This window comes from Schistocerca cancellata, chromosome 3 (genome assembly GCF_023864275.1).
Source record: "Schistocerca cancellata isolate TAMUIC-IGC-003103 chromosome 3, iqSchCanc2.1, whole genome shotgun sequence".
Lineage (NCBI taxonomy): Eukaryota > Metazoa > Arthropoda > Insecta > Orthoptera > Acrididae > Schistocerca > Schistocerca cancellata.
In genome coordinates this window covers 13915327-13938210 of record NC_064628.1, presented here as the reverse complement: position 1 = coordinate 13938210, position 22884 = coordinate 13915327, and the positions used below count along the sequence as shown (strand labels likewise).

Genomic DNA, 22884 nt, shown 5'->3' with positions numbered 1-22884 from the left:
CAGGAGCATTTTAGATTGATGTGATATGATGATGCACTTTGTGTTGGTAGCCAGGAATCAGCCACAGTCTGTATCATGTGATCCACTGATAATAGCTGAGGGTGGGTCCAATCCTTTTGTAACCTTCGAAGTTCCATTTCAGCGCATCAAATTCCTTTTCAGTGAATTCCATTTGGATAATAGCTCCTGGTTTTCAACAAATAAGTTTGTCTTCTCTTCCCATAATTCTATTAGTTCAAATTACATAACATGGAAGGCGTGTTTCAGAAATTCAGGATCATGAAAAACACTTTTCGAAACACAAAATGCTAACCTGAGTGAGTCTACTTCCTCTGTCTTTGTACATAATGTATAGAAAGGGGTCATGATATTAGAATCATTGGTGCTGAACTATGACTTGTGTCAAGGTGGAGTGAAGGTTCTGTTGGTAGTTCTTGTGTCTCTGACTAACTGCCCTTTAATTATTTCAGTCCCCATCGAGATTTGTGCTGTGCATAACTGTATTTTAACACCTGATAATGTAAGAAATCAACACCCAATAGAGATTCAGTAACATCTGCTAACACGAAAGTCCATTGTAATGGTTGGGAGAAACCCGAGTCAATTACTGATGCATATTCTCCGTACACAGAAATAGGTGAACTGTTGGTCGCTCCGAGTCATGCTCATCAGTGCTTTTGCTGCATTACCAGCAAATGTTGCGATCCATGGAAGACACTAGCATTACTCATATAGAAAATTGATTAGTGCTCACATTTCCAATGACTGGTGTGCTTAGATGTGGGCTGCTGAAGTTGTAACTGTTGTTTGGCTGGGAGGTAATAGTGACAGTTGCTTTGAAATCGTTTTTGTCGTCACTTTTGCCAATGTGCCGGGTACCGACATATGCATTTGCTGTTCCTGCGAATTGTTGTACCTTGAGCTTGTTGATGACCCCATTTGGGTGTGCACATGGTGCAATGCGCTTTCTGTCTGGATGCTGGAAGGCTATGATACTGAAACATGGATGGATTCTACTTCCACTGCTGTTTGTTTGTGTTGCTGCCATCAGAGCAGTGGAACTGCTCCAACGAGAGCCCATGTTTTGTCTTCTGGTGATTGGGTCCATAGCATCCTGTAATTTCTGTACTTGCTCGGAAAGTTGCAGCCCTCTTATAGCAGAGGATGAAGGCTTCATGGTGTCATCATCTGATCCTAAGATTTGCACATTATATGCAAAACACTGTCTTTAAGATGCTGCTATTTATTTTGTTTAGGTGTTATTTGAATAGAAACTGAAACCAATGTAAGAAAGTCAAAAGTGTTGGCAGTTAGTATGAACCACATATTGTCTCTTAAAACATCATACAAGATGCTGGGGTTGGCAGTGGTGTATGCATGAGGTGTGCTTGCTTGCGTGTGTGAATGGTGTCTCTCTCTCTCTTTTACTGATGGAGGCTGTGGCCAAAAGCGATATGTAAGTATCTAATTGAGCCTGTCTGCAACTTGACGTGTCTTACTTACGGTAAGTAGCGATCTGTCTTTTCCTATATTGTTGATATTCCTACCTGGACTTTCCATTGTTTGAAGCAAAGTCCCAGCATATTAAACCATAAGTCCAGTTGCACTAGTAAATACTGAAGAACCTCTACTTTCTTTCTATGCGTGGTCTAGGAGATGTTTGAAAAGGCGAAATGTTTGTGACCGGAATAGAAGGTTCAGAATCCAGTAACGCTGTTAGTACTCCACAGGGTGAAGTCATTTGAGTATGGAGGTCCTGTTTCCACTGACTATAGCAACATTTTGCTGTCGCGGTAGAACAATGTCCTGTGCTGCAGGCATTGTCACCCCAGTCTTAACTTCCTGTATGTTGTTCATTTTCTTCTTGGGCTCACCACTTGTGGATGATTAAACCACAATAAATGACATGCATATAATAATGCTAACAAAAATGCTTATTGAACATTTGGGAAATTTATATTAATGCTGAGCATGCACCAAAAGTGAGTCAGTGAAACCAATATGTCCACAGAGCTCCTATGCACGCCTCTTCATCTCTGCGTAACTACAGTGCCCTACATGCATTTGAATCTGCTTACCATAGTCAAGCACTGTTTTCCCCTACAATCCCCCCCACTCCACCTCATTCTTCCATTCTTTACAGTACTAAATGCCTCAACATATCCATCTTTCAATCCAGTTGTTTCATAAACTACTTCCTCCCCCCCCCCCCCCCCCAAGTTCAATTCAGTATATCCTCAATAGTAATCTGAAGTAATCCATCCAATCTTTTGCATTCTACTGTAGCATCACATTTCACTTCTTGACTGAACTGTTTACCATCTTCATTTCACTTCCATACGAAGCTACACTACACACAATTATCTTCAGGAAGGAATTCCTAACACTTAAATTTATAGTCATTGTTATTAAATTCCTCTTTTTCAGAAATGCTTCTCCTGCTGTTGTCAGTTTACATTTTGTATCTCCTCTACATTGGTCACTGTCAGGGTTTGTTAATGCCCAAGTAGCAAAGCTCATCTACTGCTTTTAGTGTCTCATTTCTTAACCAAATTTTCAGCACTGCCTGATTTAAATCAATTACATTCCATTACTCATTTCATTTCTGTTGATAATCATCTTGTAACTTTTCTTCAAGATATCATCCACCCCATTCAATGGATCTTCCCAGTCCTTTCGGTTCTAGGCGCTCAGTCCAGAACCGCGGGACTGCTACGGCCGCAGGTTCGAATCCTGCCTCGGGCATGGATGTGTGTGATGTCCTTAGGTTAGTTAGGTTTAAGTAGTTCTAAGTTCTAGGGGACTGATGACCACAGATGTTAGGTCCCATAGGGCTCAGAGCCATTTGAACCATTTGAACCCAGTCCTTTGCTATTCTGACAGGATTACAATGTCATCAACAAACTTCAAAATCCAGAATAAATTTTGTCTGTCTGTAGCAGAGTTTGCACTGGTATGAAACTTCCTGGCACATAAAAACTGTGTGTCATACCAATACAAACCTGGGACCTTTACCACTTGTAGACAAGTGCTCTACCAACTGAGCTACCCAAGCACGACTCACAACCTGTCCCCGTAGCTTCGCTTTGGAAGGTAGGAGAGGAGGAACAGATGGAAGTGAAGCTGTGAGGATGGGTCACAAATCATTCTAGGGTATCTCAGATGGTAGAGTACTTTTCCTGTGAAAGGCAAAAGTCTCGAGTTTGAATCTAGGTCCGGCACAAAGTTTTAATCTGGCAGGAAGTTTCATATCAGCACACACTCTGCTGAAGAGTGAAAAATTTCGTTCTGGAAACATAACCCAGGCTGCAGCTAAACCACGCCTCTACATCCTTTCTTCCAGAAGTGTTAGTCCCATAAGCTTTGCAGGAGAGCATCTGTGAATTCTGGAAGATAGGAGATGAGATAGTGGCGAAAGCAAAGCTATGAGGATGGGTCATGAATTATGTTAGGGTAGCTCAGTTGGTAGAGCACTTGCCCACAAAAGGCAAAGGCCCTGAGTTCAAGTCTTGGTCTGGCACACAGTTTTAATCTGCCAAGAAGTTTCGAACTTCAGAATTTTATTTCTTCTAAATATAATAAAATCACAATGTAACCATTAACAAATTTTTAAGTTTTTTTGTTTATGAAGCATTTCAGAGTCAGCTCCATTATCAGATGGCAGATCCAGCATTTAGCCCAGGTGCACTGCTCCTAGAAAGCCACTGATGTCAAAACATCTATCTACATCTACATCACACACTGCAAGCCACATAACAGTGTGTAGTGAAGGATACTTCTGGTACCACTAACTGAACCCCCTTTCCCTGTTCCACTCGCAAATGGCATGTGTCGAGAATGATTGTTGGTAAGCTCTAATTTCTTGAATTTTATCATCATGGTTATTTCATGATATGTATGTGGAAGGAAGTAATATGTTCTCTGACTCTTCCTAGAAACCTCTCCATGATGCACAATGTCTCTCTTGTACGATCTGCCACTGGAGTTCCTCAAACATATTTGTAACACTCTCACGCCAACCAAACAATTTTGTGACAGAAGGAGCCACTCTTCATTGAGTCGAGTCTCTCTCTTTTATCAGTAATTCCTGGTAAGGATCCCAGATTGATATACAATACTCGAGAATCAGTTGAACAAGCACCTTGTAACCACTTCCTTTATGTGTGAGTTACATTTGGTAGTTATTGTTCCCAGCAATTTGTCATAAATAGTGTATTGTAAAGTAGTAGATTTCTTTTCCTATGTATGAACAATACTTTACATTTATTTATGTTCAACATCAATTGCCAGAACCTCCACCATTCAATAATCCCCTACAGGACAAACTGCAAACTGATATTGTCCTCTGGCGTTGCTACACTCTTATAACCAATTGTGCCATCTGCAGACAAGTCTTAAAGAGCTTCCTATGGCTTCTTCTACACTCCTGGAAATGGAAAAAAGAACACATTGACACCGGTGTGTCAGACCCACCATACTTACTCCGGACACTGCGAGAGGGCTGTACAAGCAATGATCACACGCACGGCACAGCGGACACACCAGGAACCGCGGTGTTGGCCGTCAAATGGCGCTTACTTGCGCAGCATTTGTGCACCGCCGCCGTCAGTGTCAGCAGTTTGCCGTGGCATACGGAGCTCCATCGCAGTCTTTAACACTGGTAGCATGCCGCGACAGCGTGGACGTGAACCGTATGTGCAGTTGACGGACTTTGAGCGAGGGCGTATAGTGGGCATGCGGGAGGCCGGGTGGACGTACCGCCGAATTGCTCAACACGTGGGGCGTGAGGTCTCCACAGTACATCGATGTTGTCGCCAGTGGTCGGCGGAAGGTGCACGTGCCCGTCGACCTGGGACCGGACCGCAGTGACGCACGGATGCACGCCAAGACCGTAGGATCCTACGCAGTGCCGTAGGGGACCGCACCGCCACTTCCCAGCAAATTAGGGACACTGTTGCTCCTGGGGTATCGGCGAGGACCATTCGCAACCGTCTCCATGAAGCTGGGCTACGGTCCCGCACACCGTTAGGCCATCTTCCGCGCACGCCCCAAAATCGGTCAGCCCGCCTCCAGTGGTGTCGCGACAGGCGTGAAGGAGGGACGAATGGAGACGTGTCATCTTCAGCGATGAGAGTCGCTTCTGCCTTGGTGCCAATGATGGTCGTATGCGTGTTTGGCGCCGTGCAGGTGAGCGCCACAATCAGGACTGCATACAACCGAGACACACAGGGCCAACACCCGGCATCATGGTGTGGGGAGCGATCTCCTACACTGGCTGTACACCACTGGTGATCGTCGAGGGGACACTGAATAGTGCACGGTACATCCAAACCGTCATCGAACCCATCATTCTACCATTCCTAGACCGGCAAGGGAACTTGCTGTTCCAACATGACAATGCACGTCCGCATGTATCATGTGCCACCCAACGTGCTCTAGAAGGTGTAAGTCAACTACCCTGGGCAGCAAGATCTCTGGATCTGTCCCCCATTGAGCATGTTTGGGACTGGATGAAGCGTCGTCTCACGCGGTCTGCACGTCCAGCACGAACGCTGGTCCAACTGAGGCGCCAGGTGGAAATGGCATGGCAAGCCGTTCCACAGGACTACATCCAGCATCTCTACGATCGTCTCCATGGGAGAATAGCAGCCTGCATTGCTGCGAAAGGTGGATATACACTGTACTAGTGCCGACATTGTGCATGCTCTGTTGCCTGTGTCTATGTGCCTGTGGTTCTGTCAGTGTGATCATGTGATGTATCTGACCCCAGGAATGTGTCAATAAAGTTTCCCCTTCCTGGGACAATGAATTCACGGTGTTCTTATTTCAATTTCCAGGAGTGTAGATCATTTGTATAAATTGTGAACAGCAACATTGCCATCACACTTCCTTGGGTTACTCCTGAAATTAGCTTTACATCTGTTGATTTTGTCCCATTAAGAGCAACACATTGAGTTCTATCTGTAATTGTCTACAGCACTAAGGATCTCATGGAGGAACAGAATGAGTTGAGTTTCATGAGATCTCTGTTGGGAGAATCCATGTCAATTTTTACGGAGGATATTTTCATTCTCACGAAAAGGTCACAATTCTTGAGCGTAAAACACATTCCATAATTCTACCACAGACTGACGTCAATGATATAGGCCTATAATTATGTGCATCTGTTCTATGACTTGAAAATGACAATGACCTGCACTTTTTCCAGTTGCTAGACACCCTTCATTGCTCCAGTGATCTAAATCGCTGCTAGAAGGGGAGCAACTTCTTTCACAAATCTTTGTAGAACTTACAGGTATCTCATTTGGTCCTGATGTCTTTCCACTAATAAGCGACTGTAGTTGCTTTTCTATTCCGTGATCAGTTACATCTTTACCCACCAATTTCACGTTCATGACTGAAAGGAGGGACCCTGTTACAATCTTCCACAGTGAAGCAATTTTGAAATACCGAATTCAGTGTTTTGGTCTTCTCCACTGCTATCTTCCGTTTCAATACCAGTACAGTCACTGAGTGAATGAACAGAGGATTCTGTACCTCTTACTGATTTCATGTAAGACCAAAACCTCACAGGGATTTTTACTTAGATCGGCCGCAAAATTTCACTTTCAAAGTTACTGAATGTTTCTCTCATTCCTCTTCTTACACTCATTTTTGCTTCATTCAGCTTCTGTTTGTCAGTCAAGTTTTAGCTCCTCTTGAATCTGTGATGAAGCTCTCTCTCTTTACAAAGCAATTTCCTAACACAGCTGTTAAACCACAGTGGATCTTTCCCATCGCTTAAGACTTTGTTGGGAACACACTGGTGTAAGATATATTGAACGATCCTTTGAATTTTTTACATTTGTGCTGCACATCTTAGTCCTCAGTACCGAATATTTGATGCTGACTACTCAGATTATCTGCTATTTTTATCCTGTCTCAATTGCTAAGCAAAAATATTTTCCTATGTTTCTTAACATACCTTGTAAATCCCATTGTCATAGTTGCTATCACAGCCTTATGATCACTGATACCTTCATCTACGTTAACTGATTCGATAAGTTTGTGTCTGTTTGTTGCGAGGATATGTAAGAGCTTACTTTAACAAGTTGGTTTTCTAATTACCTGCTTCAAATAACTTTTCAGCAAGAAATTCAGAATAATTTCACAGGAATCCCTGTCTCTGGCACCAATTTTGATGGCATGACTCTCCCAGTCTGTACCTGGCAAGTTGAATTTACTCCCTTTTACAATGGCATGATCAGGAAAATTATTAACAATATTCTGCAAGTTCCCTCTGAAGTACTCTGCCTCTCCATTTCTTGACACAGTATATAAAAGCGTCTCATTACAATTTCTGATCAACTTTTAATCCTTAACTTCACCCAGATTAATTCATGCTCAGAATCTGTGATAACCTTGATAGGTATTGTTGAATTCTTTACTGCAGTAAACACACCACTACCACTGGTGACTAACCTATCCTATATTGCACTCTGAACTTAGGATTTCACAGTTGTTCACTTCTGGTTTCAACCAACTTTCTGTTCCTAATGCAATCAGGGCATTATAACCTTCAATAAGCAATACTAAAACTGCATTTTACTAATATCATATCAACCTTTTCTATATCCGATCTGTGAGGGTGAGCATGTGTGGTGATGTAACTTTGATTTTGGCAGGCAATTTGTCTCTGAACCCAAGAAGTGGTTTCTCTAACCTAAAAAAAAACCCATGTGCACACCACACATACTCCACTATCATATTAGCTGCTTCCTGCATCTAGAACATGCCTGATCTAATACAAGGAACCCTACCTCATTGTGGAGGTCAAGAGATTTGCATCAAATACCATCGCAAAGATGTCTGAGCCTCTGGTTTAGACCTTCCACTCTGCTGCAAACCAGAGGGCCGTAATCGACCCTGGGTGATACAAATAGCTTAGCCTTCAGCCAGCATGCACTGCTAGTTGCCTTCACTAAATCAACCGTGCACCTGACAGGAACTGAGAAAGGCCTCAGAACAAAAGTGGCAGGCATCATTTGTGCCAACATGTGCTGCTGTTTGCACCCAGCATGCGTGATAGCTGCCAGCAGATCCTCTTCCACATCACGATCGAGAGCACCACCAAACGTAATGAGTGGCGTACTGGCATTCTTTCCTGCCCTGTGTGCTACTTACCAGAGGGGCTGATTACACACCTAACAGTGGAGCTCCCAACAACTAGCATACCTGCTCTCTGCACTTGCACTTGTCCGGACTGTGCAGGAAAATCAGCTGCTGGTCCAACAAGAGAGGCATTTTGTGCTGGCTCACAAGTATTACCAAAATTGGGTATCACCTTGTACCTGACGCTAAGGTGTGAGAAGCCAGCTGTGTAGCCTGTTCCCTCTTTTACTATCTGATCAGTGAATGTGAACCCACCACTGTCTGCCACTCACTCTCGTGTGAAGAATGTTGTACATTAGACAACACAGTGACAATCAGGCCACCAGGGGACTTCAACAGCACAAAGGGTGTTTCATGTTTCATCACTGGTGCCCTGATGTCATTGTAACTTCAGGCAGTAGCCAGAAACGTGTCAACACATTCTCCAGACATTTATGGACAACAATCAACTCTCCTTTTGTCTCCTCACAAAATGCACAGTCCCTATCCGTATTGTAATGAGTAAAAAAAAAGTGAATAAGGTCTCACAGGAAGTACAAACAGAGAAAATTTCCCGTTGTGGCACTTCTGAGCCTGGAGTGTTTTTATTCCACCAGAACTTTTAATTTGTTCCACAAATCGCATTGGCTTCCTCTACTGCTTGTCCAGTGTATAAAGTGAATAAAATCAGGACAGACTACAACCCTGTCTCACTCCCTTCTCAACTACTTTTCCTTCCACACCCTTTGACTCTTACAACTGCAGTCTGGTTTCTGTACAAGTTGTAGGTAACCATCCACTCCCTATATTTTGTCCTTACACTCAGAATTTCAAAGAGTGTGGTCCTGTCAACGGCTTTCTCTAAATCAACAAATACTACAAATGTAGATATGCCTTTCTTCGGTCTCAACCTGATAAACTGATATTTACACCTGTCAGCACCTCCCTTCTTTCTTCTTTAAGTCCAAGGGTATTTCACCTGTGTGTCATATTTTGCATGGTTTCTCTAGGTTGGTTCTTCCAACAGTCTCAGTACTTCTGAGGGAATATTGTTTACTTCGAGCACTTTTTTTCAGTTCAGATCTTTAAGTGCTATGACAAATCCTAGCACTTTTATATCTTGCATCTCACTGTCGTATATTTTGTCTTCTCTTTCCTTATTAATGTCTACGAGTCTGCTAACATTGCACAGCCAAATTTATATCAAGTGTCTCACGGGATATATGACAGGATTGATTATTTGAATAAAAAAACTTCATATCCACATACGCCCTATTCTGAATGATTGCCTAGGTAGAACACATTTAATGTGCATTGTTATTTATTTTCTGTGTTATTCAATACATTGTCCTTGGACAAAACACTCTAAATGTTCCAGCCCTCACGTCTTGACTTAGTACTGGAATGTGATCTGTGATGTTAATATGTATACAGGAGCTTCTCTTTCATCCAAAGGTGTCTAATTTTCTTATAGGTCATATCTATCCATTCCACAGTAATGCATGCTTCTACAGCCTTGCAGTTCTCATTTAACCATTCCTCCTTTACCATTCTGCTCTTTCTACACTGGGAAAGTGGCATATCCACAGCAGAAGAGACTCTTAGCTAGTAGTTTGAACACAGCATTAATGAAGCAGCTAGTGAAATGCTTGATATGGACCATGGCCTTGTACAGAACATAAATTTGGACATCGGGAAAGTAGGACAAGAGGAGAATTGAAGCTTGTAAATTGTGGATATCTTGCAGAATAAAGATCAGCTGGTATGATAAAGTCAAGAATGAAGAGGTGCTGAGAAGAGTTGGATATCATAAAATGTTGCTGACAGTGAATATCAGGAAGCTAAACTGGATACAACATGAAATGAGATGAGAATGCTTTCTAGTACAGGCAAATGAAGGTTTTATTCCAAGGAAGAGAGAAGGACAGAAGAAGATGCAACATGCTGAATGACATTAGTAGACCACAAGAAGGGTACCAAATAATGAAGAGGAAAACAAAGTATTGGAGGGTTGTGAAGTCTTATGCTGCCACAAGGCAGACAACCACTGATGACTTTTTGAAAATCTGCTGACTTTTTCAAAATCTGCTGACTTTACTATTTCATCTCTCAAGACTATCCATTTGTCTTTTACTGAATACCTTACCAATGTTTCAGTTAACTCCCTCAAACTATCAACAACCAGTGATTCTTTCAATTTAGCCAGGTCCCATATCTTTAATTTTGTACCTTTCTGTTTTTTAAATTCAGTTTTAATTTGCATTTCATAACCAATAAATCACAGTTTAAGTCCACATCAGGCCCTGGATATGTTTTCCAATTTAAAATCTGGTTTTGAAATATCTTACCATTATAAAATCAATCTGAAACCTTTTGGTATCTCCAGGTCTCTTCCATGAGTATAATCTTGAAAAATTCTTAAACAAATTGTTGTTGTTGTTGTGGTCTTCAGTCCTCAGACTGGTTTGATGCAGCTCTCCATGCTACTCTAACCTGTGCAAGCTTCTTCATCTCCCAGTACCTACTGCAACCTACGCCTACATCCTTCTGAATCTGCTTAGTGTATTCATCTCTTGGTCTCCCTCTACGATTTTTACCCTCCACGCTGCCCTCCAGTACTAAATTTGTGATCCCTTGATGCCTCAGGACATGTCCTACCTACCAATCCCTTCTTCTAGTCAAGTTGTGCCACAAACTCCTCTTCTCCCCAATTCTATTCAATACCTCCTCATTAGTTATGTGATCTACCCATCTAATCTTCAGCATCCTTCTGTAGCACCACATTTAGAAAGCTTCTATTCTCTTCTTGTTCAAACTATTTATCGTCCATGTTTCACTTCCATACATGGCTACACTCCATACAAATACGTTCAGACATGACTTCCTGACACTTATATCTATACTCGATGTTAACAACTTTCCCTTCTTCAGAAATGCTTTCCTTCCCATTGCCAGTCTACATTTTATATCTTCTCTAATTCGACTTTCATCAGTTATTTTGCTCCCCAAATAGCAGAACTCCTTTACTACTTTAAGTGTCTCATGTCCTAATCTAATACCCTCAACATCACCCGACTTAATTCGACTACATTCCATTCTCCTCGTTTTGCTTTTGTTGATGTTCATCTTATATCCTCCCTTCAAGGCACCATCCATTCCGTTCAACTGCTCTTCCAAGTCCTTTGCTGTCTCTGACAGAATTACAATGTCATCGGCGAACCTCAAAATTTTTATTTCTTCTCCATGGATTTTTATACCTACTCCGAAGTTTTCTTTTGTTTCCTTTACTGCTTGCTCAATATACAGATTAAATAGCATCGGGGAGAGGCTACAACCCTGTCTCACTCCCTTCCCAACCACTGCTTCCCTTTCATGTCCCTCAACTCTAATAACTGCCATCTGGTTTCTGTACAAATTGTAAATAGCCTCTCTCTCCCTGTATTTTACCCCTGCCACCTTCAGAATTTGAAAGAGAGTATTCCAGTCAACATTGTCAAAAGCTTTCTCTAAGTCTACAAATGCTAGAAACGTAGGTTTGCCTTTTCTTAATCTTTCTTCTAAGATAAGTCGTAGGGTTGGTATTGCCTCACGTGTTCCAACATTTCTACGGAATCCAAACTGATCTTCCCCAAGGTCGGCTTCTATCAGTTTTTCCATTCGTCTGTAAAGAATTCGCATTAGTATTTTGCAGCTGTGACTTATTAAACTAATAGTTCGGTAATTTCCACATCTGTCAACACCTGCTTTCTTTGGGATTGGAATTATTATCTTCTTCTTGAAGTCTGAGGGGCTTTCGCCTGTCTCATACATCTTGCTCACCAGATGGTAGAGTTTTGTCAGGACTGGCTCTCCCAAGGCTGTCAGTAGTTCTAATGAAATGTTGACTACTCCCGGGGCCTTGATTCAACTTAAGTCTTTCAGTGCTCTGTCAAACTCTTCACGCAGTACCATATCTCCCATTTCATCTTCATCTACATCCTCTTCCATTTCCATAATATTGTCCTCAAGGACATCGTCCCTGTATAGACCCTCTATATACTCCTTCCACCTTTCTGCTTTCCCTTCTTTGCTTAGACCTGGGTTTCCTTCTGAGATCTTGATATTCATACAAGTGGTTCTCTTTTCTCCAAAGGTCTCTTTAATTTTCCTAAATGCAGTATCTATCTTACCCCTAGTGAGATAAGCCTCTACATCCTTACATTTATCCTCTACCCATCCCTGCTTAGCCATTTTGCATTTCATGTCGATCTCATTTTTGAGACGTTTGTATTCCTTTTTGCTGCTTCACTTACCTCTTTTCTCCTTTCATCTATTAAATTCAGTATCTCTTCTGTTACCCAAGGATTTCTACTAGTCCTCGTGTTTTTGCCTACTTGATCCTCTGCTGCCTTCACTACTTCATTCCTCAAAGCTACCCATTCTTCTTCTCCTTTATTTCTTTCCCCCATTCCTGTCAATTGTTCCCTTATGCTCTCCATGAAACTCTGTACAACCTCTGGTTTAGTCAGATTATCCAGGTCCCATCTCCTTGAATTCCCACCTTTTTGCAGTTTCTTCAGTTTTAATCTACAGTTCATAACCAATAGATTGTGGTCAGAGTCCACATCTGTCCCTGGAAATGTCATACAATTTAAAACCTGCTTCCTAAATCTCTGTCTTACCATTATATAATCTATCTGAAACCTGTCAGTACCTCCAGGCTTCTTCCACCTTCTTCCTTCTTTCACCTTCTTTCATAATTCTTGAACCAAGTGTTAGCTATGATTAAGTTATGCTCTGTGCAAAATTCTACCAGACCACTTCCTCTTCCATTTCTTAGCCCCAATCCATATTCACCTACTACGTTTCCTTCTCTTCCTTTTCCTACTGTTGAATTCCAGTCACCCATGACTATTAAATTTTCATCTCCCTTCACTACCTGAATAATTTCTTTTATCTCATCATACATTTCATCAATTTCTTCATCATCTGCGGAGCTAGTTAGCTTATAAACTTGTGGTACTGTAGTAGGTGTGGGCTTCGTGTCTATCTTGGCCTCAATAATGCGTTCACTATGCTGTTTCTAGTAGCTTACCCGCACTCCTATTTTTTATTCATTATTAAACCTACTCCTGCATTACCGCTATTTGATTTTGTATTTATAACTCTGTATCCACCTGACCAAAAGTCTTGTTCCTCCTGCCACCTAACTTCACTAATTCCCACTATATCTAACTTTAACCTATCCATTTCCCTTTTTAAATTTTCTAACCTACCTGCCTGATTAAGGAATCTGACATTCCACGCTCCGATCCGTAGAAAGCCAGTTTTCTTTCTCCTGATAACGACGTCCTCCTGAGTAGTCCCCGCCCGGGGATCCGAATGGGGGACTATTTTACCTCCAGATTATTTTACTCAAGAGGACACCATCATCATTTAATCATACAGTAAAGCTGCATGCCCTTGGGAAAAAGTACGGCTGTAGTTTCCCCTTGCTTTCAGCTGTTCGCAGTACGACAACAGCAAGGCCGTTTTGGTTAGTGTTTCAGGGCCAGATCAGTCAATCATCCAGACTGTTGCACCTGCAACTACTGAAAAGGCTGCTGCCCTCTTCAGGAACCACACATTTGTCTGGCCTCATAACAGGTACCTCTCCGTTGTGGTTGCACCTACGGTACAGCTATCTGTGTCGTTTAGGCGCGCAAGCCTCCCCACCAACGGCAAGGTCCATGGTTCATGGGGGGGAAACCAATTGTAAGGAATGATTAAATTACACTCTGTACAAAATTTAGTGTGTGACTTCTACGTTTGTAGGTGATAGCTTTCTGTGTAGCTTAGCTATAATAATCAGTACACTATGCTGTTGATAATAGCTCCCCTCCTTTGCTAGTTTCTTCTTCATTATAGGGACTACTACTATTTGATTGTGTTGACAACCCTACAGCTTTCTCTAACAATAACCTTTCAACAATTGCACTGTTTGCCTTCCATAAACAATTCTCTGCACACAAAGCAAGACTTTTATCTCATTAATTCAGTTCCAGTAAATTAAACATGAAAAATTATACTGTTGGCCATTTCTATGACCTTACAGAGGGGCACATTAAGAAATCATACCATATGAATAAAACTAAATTCAAAGTGAGAAAACATTAAATGTGGTGTTCTAAATGTTCAGTATTTGGTGCAAGCCAGTTCTTGACCTAAATACATGATTTACTAAACACAGGGGGACTCTTCAAAAACTGTGATATTTATGGATGATGAAAGTATAACAGTAAAGGGCCCATATACACCTATAACAGCCAAAGTCAGTATAAATAATGGAACAGACTTACAACTGATTCACAACATACAGATTAACTCTTAAGCTTAAAAAAGAATCGTACTACCTGTATGTAATTCCAAAGAAATAGTAATGACTTTCTGGTTCCAGAAACAGAGATTACGCATATGTTTAGCAAACTCAAGAGGCAGACTCTGCAAGAGAGGCGATCGGCATCGCGGTGTAGCTTGCTCGCAAGGTTTCGAGAGGGTGCGTTTCTGGGTGAGGTATCGGATATATTGCTTCCCCCTGCTTATACCTCCCAAGGAGATCATGAATGTAAAATTAGAGAGATTCGAGCGCACACGGAGGCTTTCAGACAGTCGTTCTTCCCGTGAACCGTACGCGACTGGAACAGAAAAGGGAGGTAATGACAGTGGCAAGTGCCCTCCGCCACACACCGTTGGGTGGCTTGCGGAGTATAAATGTAGATGTAGATGTACCTAAAAACAAAGATGATGTGACTTACCAAATGAAAGTGCTGGCAGGTCGGCAGACACACAAACGAACACAAACATACACACAAAATTCAAGCTTTCGCAACAAACTGTTGCCTCATCAGGAAAGAGGGAAGGAGAGGGAAAGACAAAAGGATGTGGGTTTTAAGGGAGAGGGTAAGGAGTCATTCCAGTCCCGGGAGCGGAAAGACTTACCTTAGGGGGAAAAAAGGACGGGTATACACTCGCACACACACACATATCCATCCACACATATACAGACACAAGCAGACATATTTAAAGACTAAATATATATGTCTGCTTGTGTCTGTATATGTGTGGATGGATATGTGTGTGTGTGCGAGTGTATACCCGTCCTTTTTTCCCCCTAAGTTAAGTCTTTCCGCTCCCGGGACTGGAATGACTCCTTACCCTCTCCCTTAAAACCCACATCCTTTCGTCTTTCCCTCTCCTTCCCTCTTTCCTGATGAGGCAACAGTTTGTTGCGAAAGCTTGAATTTTGTGTGTATGTTTGTGTTCGTTTGTGTGTCTGTCGACCTGCCAGCACTTTCATTTGGTAAGTCACATCATCTTTGTTTTTAGGTATATTTTTCCTTCGTGGAATGTTTCCTTCTATTATAACCATAGATGTAGATGTAGATGGATAGGCACACACTATATGAAATTGTGTCAGATTTCTAAGCATCTAGTTCGATAACGAACTGAGGTGGCACCAATATGTGGACGAGATAACCAAAAAAAGTCTGTTCTCTCTGCTTTGCAGTTGGAAATCTCTTTCACTGCATTGTCTTGCAGGATTGACTGTTCTGGGAGGCCCATTAGGTTGAAGGCTCTGGTGCACTGGTGCAGCTTTAGATCACACAGACAGATAAGACACTGAGATATTGAGAGTATGGTCCAGCCCTGCAACACATATAGCTGAAAACAGGCAGCCCTGGCACAATGCTAATCTGTAGCACTATTCGGAAGGGGTGCACAAAGATTACGCTGGGCCATTCAACATTAGAGTGTTTCAAGGTTGCTTCCATCCATAATAATAATAATAATAATAATAATAATAATAATAATAATAACAATTTTTTTCATTTGAAAATTTGTGACTTAATGGTATTTGTTTTCAAAAGAGACTGTAATGTAGTAATTAGACTTGTAATTATACTCATTGCTTGGGTATCTTACTTCACGGTGCTATAATGTATGTTGAACTTCTGAGCTCATTATTGTCTTGATCTACCCAAAATGCTTGGGTATGTTTATTTGTGATATAAAAATTAAAAATGGCTCTCAAGTTGCTAGACAAGGAAGTAATGGAATACTTAGAACATCTGCAGCAAGTTTCAAAGCAAGAGTCAAACAGTAGTGCAATTGAAACACGAGTAGAAACTATCTGTGGCGATTATATCATCAAGTGAAAATAGTTATTATGTGTCCTGAGAAGTTACAGCAATGACTGTTAAAGCTGCAAAATGAACTCTACCATCAAAACTAGCATATCACTTGGGAAGAGGTGTAATATGATAAAACAGGGAAACACAGGTAAAAAGAGGTAGGTGTCAGGTAACTACACCAGTTTTTGTGGGCCATCTGGAAATCAGAAAATATGGGACAGGCTGTGCGACTTTTGATCATGTCTTGAAATCACCTGGAAGACCACAAAAGAAAAATACTTTATGGTAAAATGGCAAAGAGCTGGGCAGATTCCACTTATGAACAGAAACCAAAATTTGAAGCAATACTAGTTCTGGGTGGCTGTTCATAGATGATAAAATACTAAAACTGTACACAGAGAAAGAATGCCCTGGGCAACCTAAAAGCAATAGTTGGCACATTGGTCTTTCTGAGCCAGATGTGTTTATTGCAGGCCTGGATGGCAATGGCTTTTTTGCAACACATGAATAAAAGTTGATAGCTTGTAGTGAAACGACAGGGAACTAAAGTTCTTTCACAGTACAATGTCAAGAGACAAATTTAGAGACTTTACAAATTTTTTCACGTTGATATCGAGGAAAAAAGGTCACTAACACCCAAGACAGACAAATCTACTTTGGTGTCAGAAGTTTGGAATCCTTTGAGAAAGTACAGTTTTCATGTTCAAACACAGTTCGTAAGCAGTTCCATTTTTATTTGAAAACAGGCAAAACATGGCCTCACTCCTAGGATCTAGAAAAGGAACAAAATTAGAGAATTATAGTGTAAGCTCATGCAAAGTTTTTCACTTATAGATATTTGGCTTTGGGTTGCACATATGTTCCACTTTAAAATGCAACTGCTTTGGATGCACCAAAGCAGATACGACAAAAATATTTTGAGATATAAAAACCATTAAACAACTAAATGCAGTGATGGAAATGGAACGACTCAGTGCAAATGAATACGAGACAGCATATCTACATCTACATCTACATTTATACTCTGCAAGCCACCAAACAGTGTGTGGTGGAGGGCACTTTACGTGCCACTGTCATTACCTCCCTTTCCTGTTCCAGTCGCATATGGTTCGCGGGAAGAACGACTGCCGGAAAGCCTCCTTGCGCGCTCGAATCTATCTAATTTTACATTCGTGATCTCCTCAGGAGATATAACTAGGGGGAAGCAATATATTCAATACCTCATCCAGAAATGCACCCTCTCGAAAACTGGACAGCAAGCTACACCGCGATGCAGAGCGCCTCTCTTGCAGAGTCTGCCACTTGAGTTTGCTAAACATCTCCGTAATGCTATCACGCTTACCAAATAACCGTGGGACAAAACGCACTGCTCTTCTTTGGACCTTCTCTATCTCTTCTGTCAACTCCACCTGGTAAGGATCCCACACTGACGAGCAATACTCAAGTATAGGTCGAACGAGTTGTTTTGTAAGCCACCTCCTTTGTTGATGGACTACATTTTCTAAGGTCTCTCCCAATGAATCTCAACCTGACAATATGAAATTCTAAGGCCTGAAGAGCTCCACATACTTATAACCCAGCTGGACGTATTCGTGGAAAACGCAGCAGACAAGCACAGTCAACAAGTGTCAGTACATCTACATCAGGCGAGGGTGCTGTTGGTAATGAAAACACACTATCTCCAGCCAACTGATCAGACAACACCATCTAGCCAGCCAATATAAGCCCAGGCAGTCACAAGCTCAATGTCATTCTCTGCGAGTCAGCTGGTGCTGTATCCTGACTAAACAATGTTCTTCCTAGACAATGTTATACTTACGGAGTCTGCTGAATAACAAAGCAGACTGCTCTTACTGTAGTGCAAACCCATATTAGAACGAGATCAATGAATAAAACTGAGAAAAAATAGAAAAATATTGATGTTCACATTTATGGATCGAAAGACGTGAAAATCACTGAGGACATTTGACAAGCTGTCTATTGTAGCCAGCCCCTAACTGATTCACAACAACCACCAACATTATATCCTTGTCCTGTGGGTTGTCTAGTGACTGGGTCACAGTTACTTCCTCACCAGAGGTGCCAGTTTTTTGCTAAGCCATGTGTGCACTGCTGATAGCAGCACCACAATTACAGAACTATTTTCTTCACCTGCAGTCACTTGACTACACATATCCGCACATATCTTTCATAGTGGTGTTGCGATCATAGTCGTGATTCCGTGCATATCCATCTGCCTGCCTTTATAGGCCTGACGAGACCACCTGCAGGTAGATGATTTTACTGCTCTGGGCAGTAATGCCGGCTGCTGCTCATGGCCCACCAGTCGTTCATATCACCAGCCGAGGTGCACTGCTGTGTCCTCGTGTGCCGCTGATGGTCGAGCCTTCACACCCATCGGCCTCCAACGCCAGCTCACTGGCTCCTTTCGGTATCATCGCATCCTGGGCAACCCTGTCGGTCGAGCGCTTCCACCCAGCTGCCAGATTCCACCATCACACAGAGCAGCCTCTTCTCACAGGCTTGTATGTATCATTGCTTCTCGGATGGTCACTGCTGGCTGAGTGGTGCCTGTGCCCTGCCCCTGTATCACCAGGTGCCAGCTGTGTCATCACCAGTGGCCAGCCATGCCCATGCCACACAATCATGCCTGGTCCACACCAGTTTCTGAAAAGCCTACCATATTGTAATACCAAGTGTAAAGTTATTGTTAACCTTGTACAATAAACCACTGCAGACGTCACTGGAAACCGCTGTTTACTTACTGTACCAAGGACACAAAACTGTTAAAAACATTTCCCTTTGACAGTGTTCCTGGACCCATTTCAAAAGACATTGATTTTAAGGACTGTGTTGTCTGTCCAATGACTGTTGGAGTGTTGTTTGGCTACAACTGTAATGTATTTGCCTGTGGTCGGGCTGGCACTGAAAAGACGTTTACCATGTTAGGTGATAAGGGAAATACTTTACTCTCTTGGTAAATAGATTCTCTCGCTTTGATGATTCCAATAATTCTTGGTCACTTAATAAATGAACTAAAAATCCAGCATGTCAGGCGCAGTCTTAGTGTCTTTTCTGGAATTATACAGAAAAATTCTTTGATTTTTCAATTGATGATAACAATAAGATATGGCTGTTTGAACACTCAGCTCCGAAAGGTATGGCAATAATTAATGTCTTAGAAAAGGTAAGGGTACACAGTGATAATGAAGTTTTCAATATACTGCATCACGATGCAATTGAAAGACAGGCAGTAGGACTCTTATAAACACAAAATCCAGTTCCTCGCATACAGTGGTCTCTATCGAGGTTTGTAAGTTTACTCACAGGATTTAGTTCTCCCCATCAAGTTTCTACAATGGTGCAAACACCATATATTGCTTGACCTGCTGCACCAAGCCCAGTGAGCCAGGAGGCTGTAGTCAAGTTCCTACTATTTTGTGTACAGTCAAGAGCAACCGGTCTGCACCAGCGTCAGCTCTGATCATGACACCAAGAACAAAACACAAGACACACTGATCCCTGAGCAGCCACATACCAATGCTCATCTTGTCCCCTGCCCAGTCCTACTCTTTGTCCCTGCCATTTTGAGATAATGATCTCTGTCCATGCTGCAGGCCACAAAGACAACCAAGCATTAACCAGAAAAGTATCAACCATACAGCGCACAGAAATCATCTGCAGCAGAATCACTGTGTATCGTATGAATATCGTGGAGCAAAGGAGCTCTAGCTAAAACTAGTTTTTCAAGGTTGTGACAAGAAGATTGTGTAGAGGTGATCTCATTTGTATATAGCTGAAGTGAATATTTTAGTAAATTTATCAAATCATTGGGAGAACAGGTTATGATAGTCAAAATTTCATTAATAAATGGCAGCTATGAACTCAGTTTACAACATCTACACTCCAAGAACGTGACACAAAAAGTCTGGGATGCAAGAAAAAGCCAATCTGGTTTTCATGGCTCCACCCCACGACTTGTGACTGAACATAGCACACCACCCAAAGAAAAGGGATTGTTACAAGCATTAACTCACATTTGGTACTGCTGCTGAGAACCAACTGTCTTGTCCACTACGGCCTCCCTATAACATCCTAAGCCCACCCCTGTCCCTAATGTAGCCATACACATCCTTCATACTTTTCTCCACAAAACCTTCTCAATTTCTTATCTCTTTAAGGACTAGAAGAATATACCAAATCTCAAGAGAGTATGATTTGTTAAGTTAATATAAACAAAGTGATTGAATATGAAATGTATCCATATTTAATAGGTACATTGTCCCATAACATTGTTTTACTAAAAAATATTACACGAGTCATTTCAACAAATAACAAAACACCACTTGTTAAATATCTTGCACTGACCACTGTCCCCCTGAACTAGTTAATTCTTTCATTTTCTTCTTAGTTCTTTCCTGCTTCACATTTTGCTTTTCCATACTTTTATTTCCATTTTCAACACATTCTATGTCAACTCCCTCACCAACACTGTTTTTCTTTTTTGATTTGCGTCTCTTTCTTTTTCTTGTTGTGCGATCAACTTCCACAATAACTTCACCAATTTCTGGAGTGTGTTTGTTGGAAGTGCCAGTGGCTATAAACTCTGGCTCTGAGTCAGAATTAGATTCTGGCTTGATGTCTACCTCTGGTTCCTTTATATTCTCAACAGATGGGTCCAAAAGTACAAGAACGAGACAAGTTATCCTGCAACCAGCATCTGTACAGCATTTTTCTTTCAGTTTTCCATCCTGCAATAAAATAAACAGATTTAAAAACAAAGTAGCTTCGCGCGGTGTTTAATTTTATCAACTTATAACGTAAAAGGATAAACACTGTAAACATTCAGTTAAAATGTGATAGTATGGATAATTACATTTCCACCCACTATGACCCACATTCTATGACATTATCTTGAACTTTATTCACTGAATGAAACATGTCTTCCATCTCTAGTGTCAGGTACAAAGAAAATAGAAACTTTTAAACAGACAAAATGGGAAACAGAGAACCACTGTGTGTTAAATTTGAAATGCACAGCGTGCACTTTTTATTCTTCCACTTTACGCCATTACAAAGTAATTAATTTCCAGTATTACTGTATTTCCTTTGTTTCATAACCATAACCAAGATGCATAATTTTGCCTTTTGTCACAGAGGGAGGGGGTGGGGGCACAATGTTGTTGTCAGGTGCAAAAATTTCATTTAGTGCCTTTTTCTTGACAGTAAATGACTGCACACACAACAGCAAGCTATTTGTTGTTGAACACTGCAGTCGTACAGAGACTCATTAAGTTATCTTTGCTGCTGCCATACATGTGGCTGTACAACATTTTACAGGAGACTTCATTTTTTAAATAACTTGTTGTTACCTACTTCTCCAGAGACAATACAATGAAATTTGTAGGTTGACTCCAAGACAAAATTACCATCATCACTAACAACATTTTAAGTACACAGCTGAATAAAGGTCTCATCCAACTTTTCCTGCTTTAGGATCTTCAGGGATAAACATCCATGCTGTTCCTGCACATTTTTTAATGTCATCTACAGACCTTTCACTAAACTGTCAACTCTTTTTTTTTCCTTGTGTCTAGAAATCCAGCAAAGAACTTGCTTGGTCCATCAACCACCCATGAAAGTGGCTACAAATCTTTACTACCTCCAATTTATTTTTGGTCCAAACAGATGTAAAGCGAAATCAGTAATACATACTGACTGCACACTTTTTTCAGACAAAGTGGGAGCTATATTTTAACTACTCTGTGTAGTTTACCATTTGTATTATTCCATTAATGCTTTTGATGTTCACCCAGTGGTTGTTTTCATCTGCCTTAAAATAAAAAATTGCACCAACTGATTCTACAACTTTGTTGTTACTTTGTACAATTTTTTCTTTGATACAACGGTCACACATTATTTATATGATATCAGGCATACTTTCAAACTTGCTCTGTTAAGTTTTACATCCACTGTTGAACATAATCTGCACTAGAGGCAAAAAAAAAAAAAAAATGTTGTCCTCAAAACAAAAGTGGTTTAGATACTTTCCATTAACATGAACTCCTCCATAATTTCCTCCAGGTATGACAAGGATAGTTTTAGTGATATGAAATCTCTTTACCTTATTCTATTTTTAATTCTTTATTTCTCACTACTTTAAAAATCCAGCAGAAGCTGTAGTATTCATGCATATTTTCTGAAGAACAATAACATGGATTGAATCAAGTGCTATTAGTACAGATTTCAGTGAAACTGGCTCAAAAGCTTTCTCAGAATCTATGAACTGTAGACAAAGTAGTAATTCACATTCATTGCTACATTCTATAATTTCATTCTTGAGTTGCAACTGGCCCACTGTGCTACATCCAATTCTAAAGCCAACTTGTTTACCTACTTAACTAAAATCTAATTATTTTTGCCCATGTAATTGGTGTTCGTGTTATAGAATTTCTTGTACATTATGGAGAGATGGCTCATGGGTTACTAGCTTTTCCCCTCTTCCTATTGTGTGAAGTACAATAATTACAGTATTCTGAGGAATTGTCTTCCTCTATGGATACCTTTTACAATTGTGGAAGTTAGTTTCAAATAACATTGCCCT

At 41.1% G+C, this 22884-nt stretch overlaps 1 protein-coding gene across 1 annotated transcript in view; it reads right to left on the bottom strand.

Annotated features, from left to right (window-relative positions):
- Nucleotides 1–20524: 20524 nt before the first annotated feature.
- The window catches only part of LOC126176023 (p21-activated protein kinase-interacting protein 1-like), a 74548-nt gene continuing 72188 nt past the window's right edge, over nucleotides 20525–22884 (bottom strand). The window contains exon 6 of the mRNA XM_049923150.1: nucleotides 20525–21031. Coding sequence (XP_049779107.1) covers nucleotides 20630–21031 — 402 coding nt within the window. The 3' untranslated portion in view covers nucleotides 20525–20629. The remainder of the gene's footprint in view (nucleotides 21032–22884) is intronic.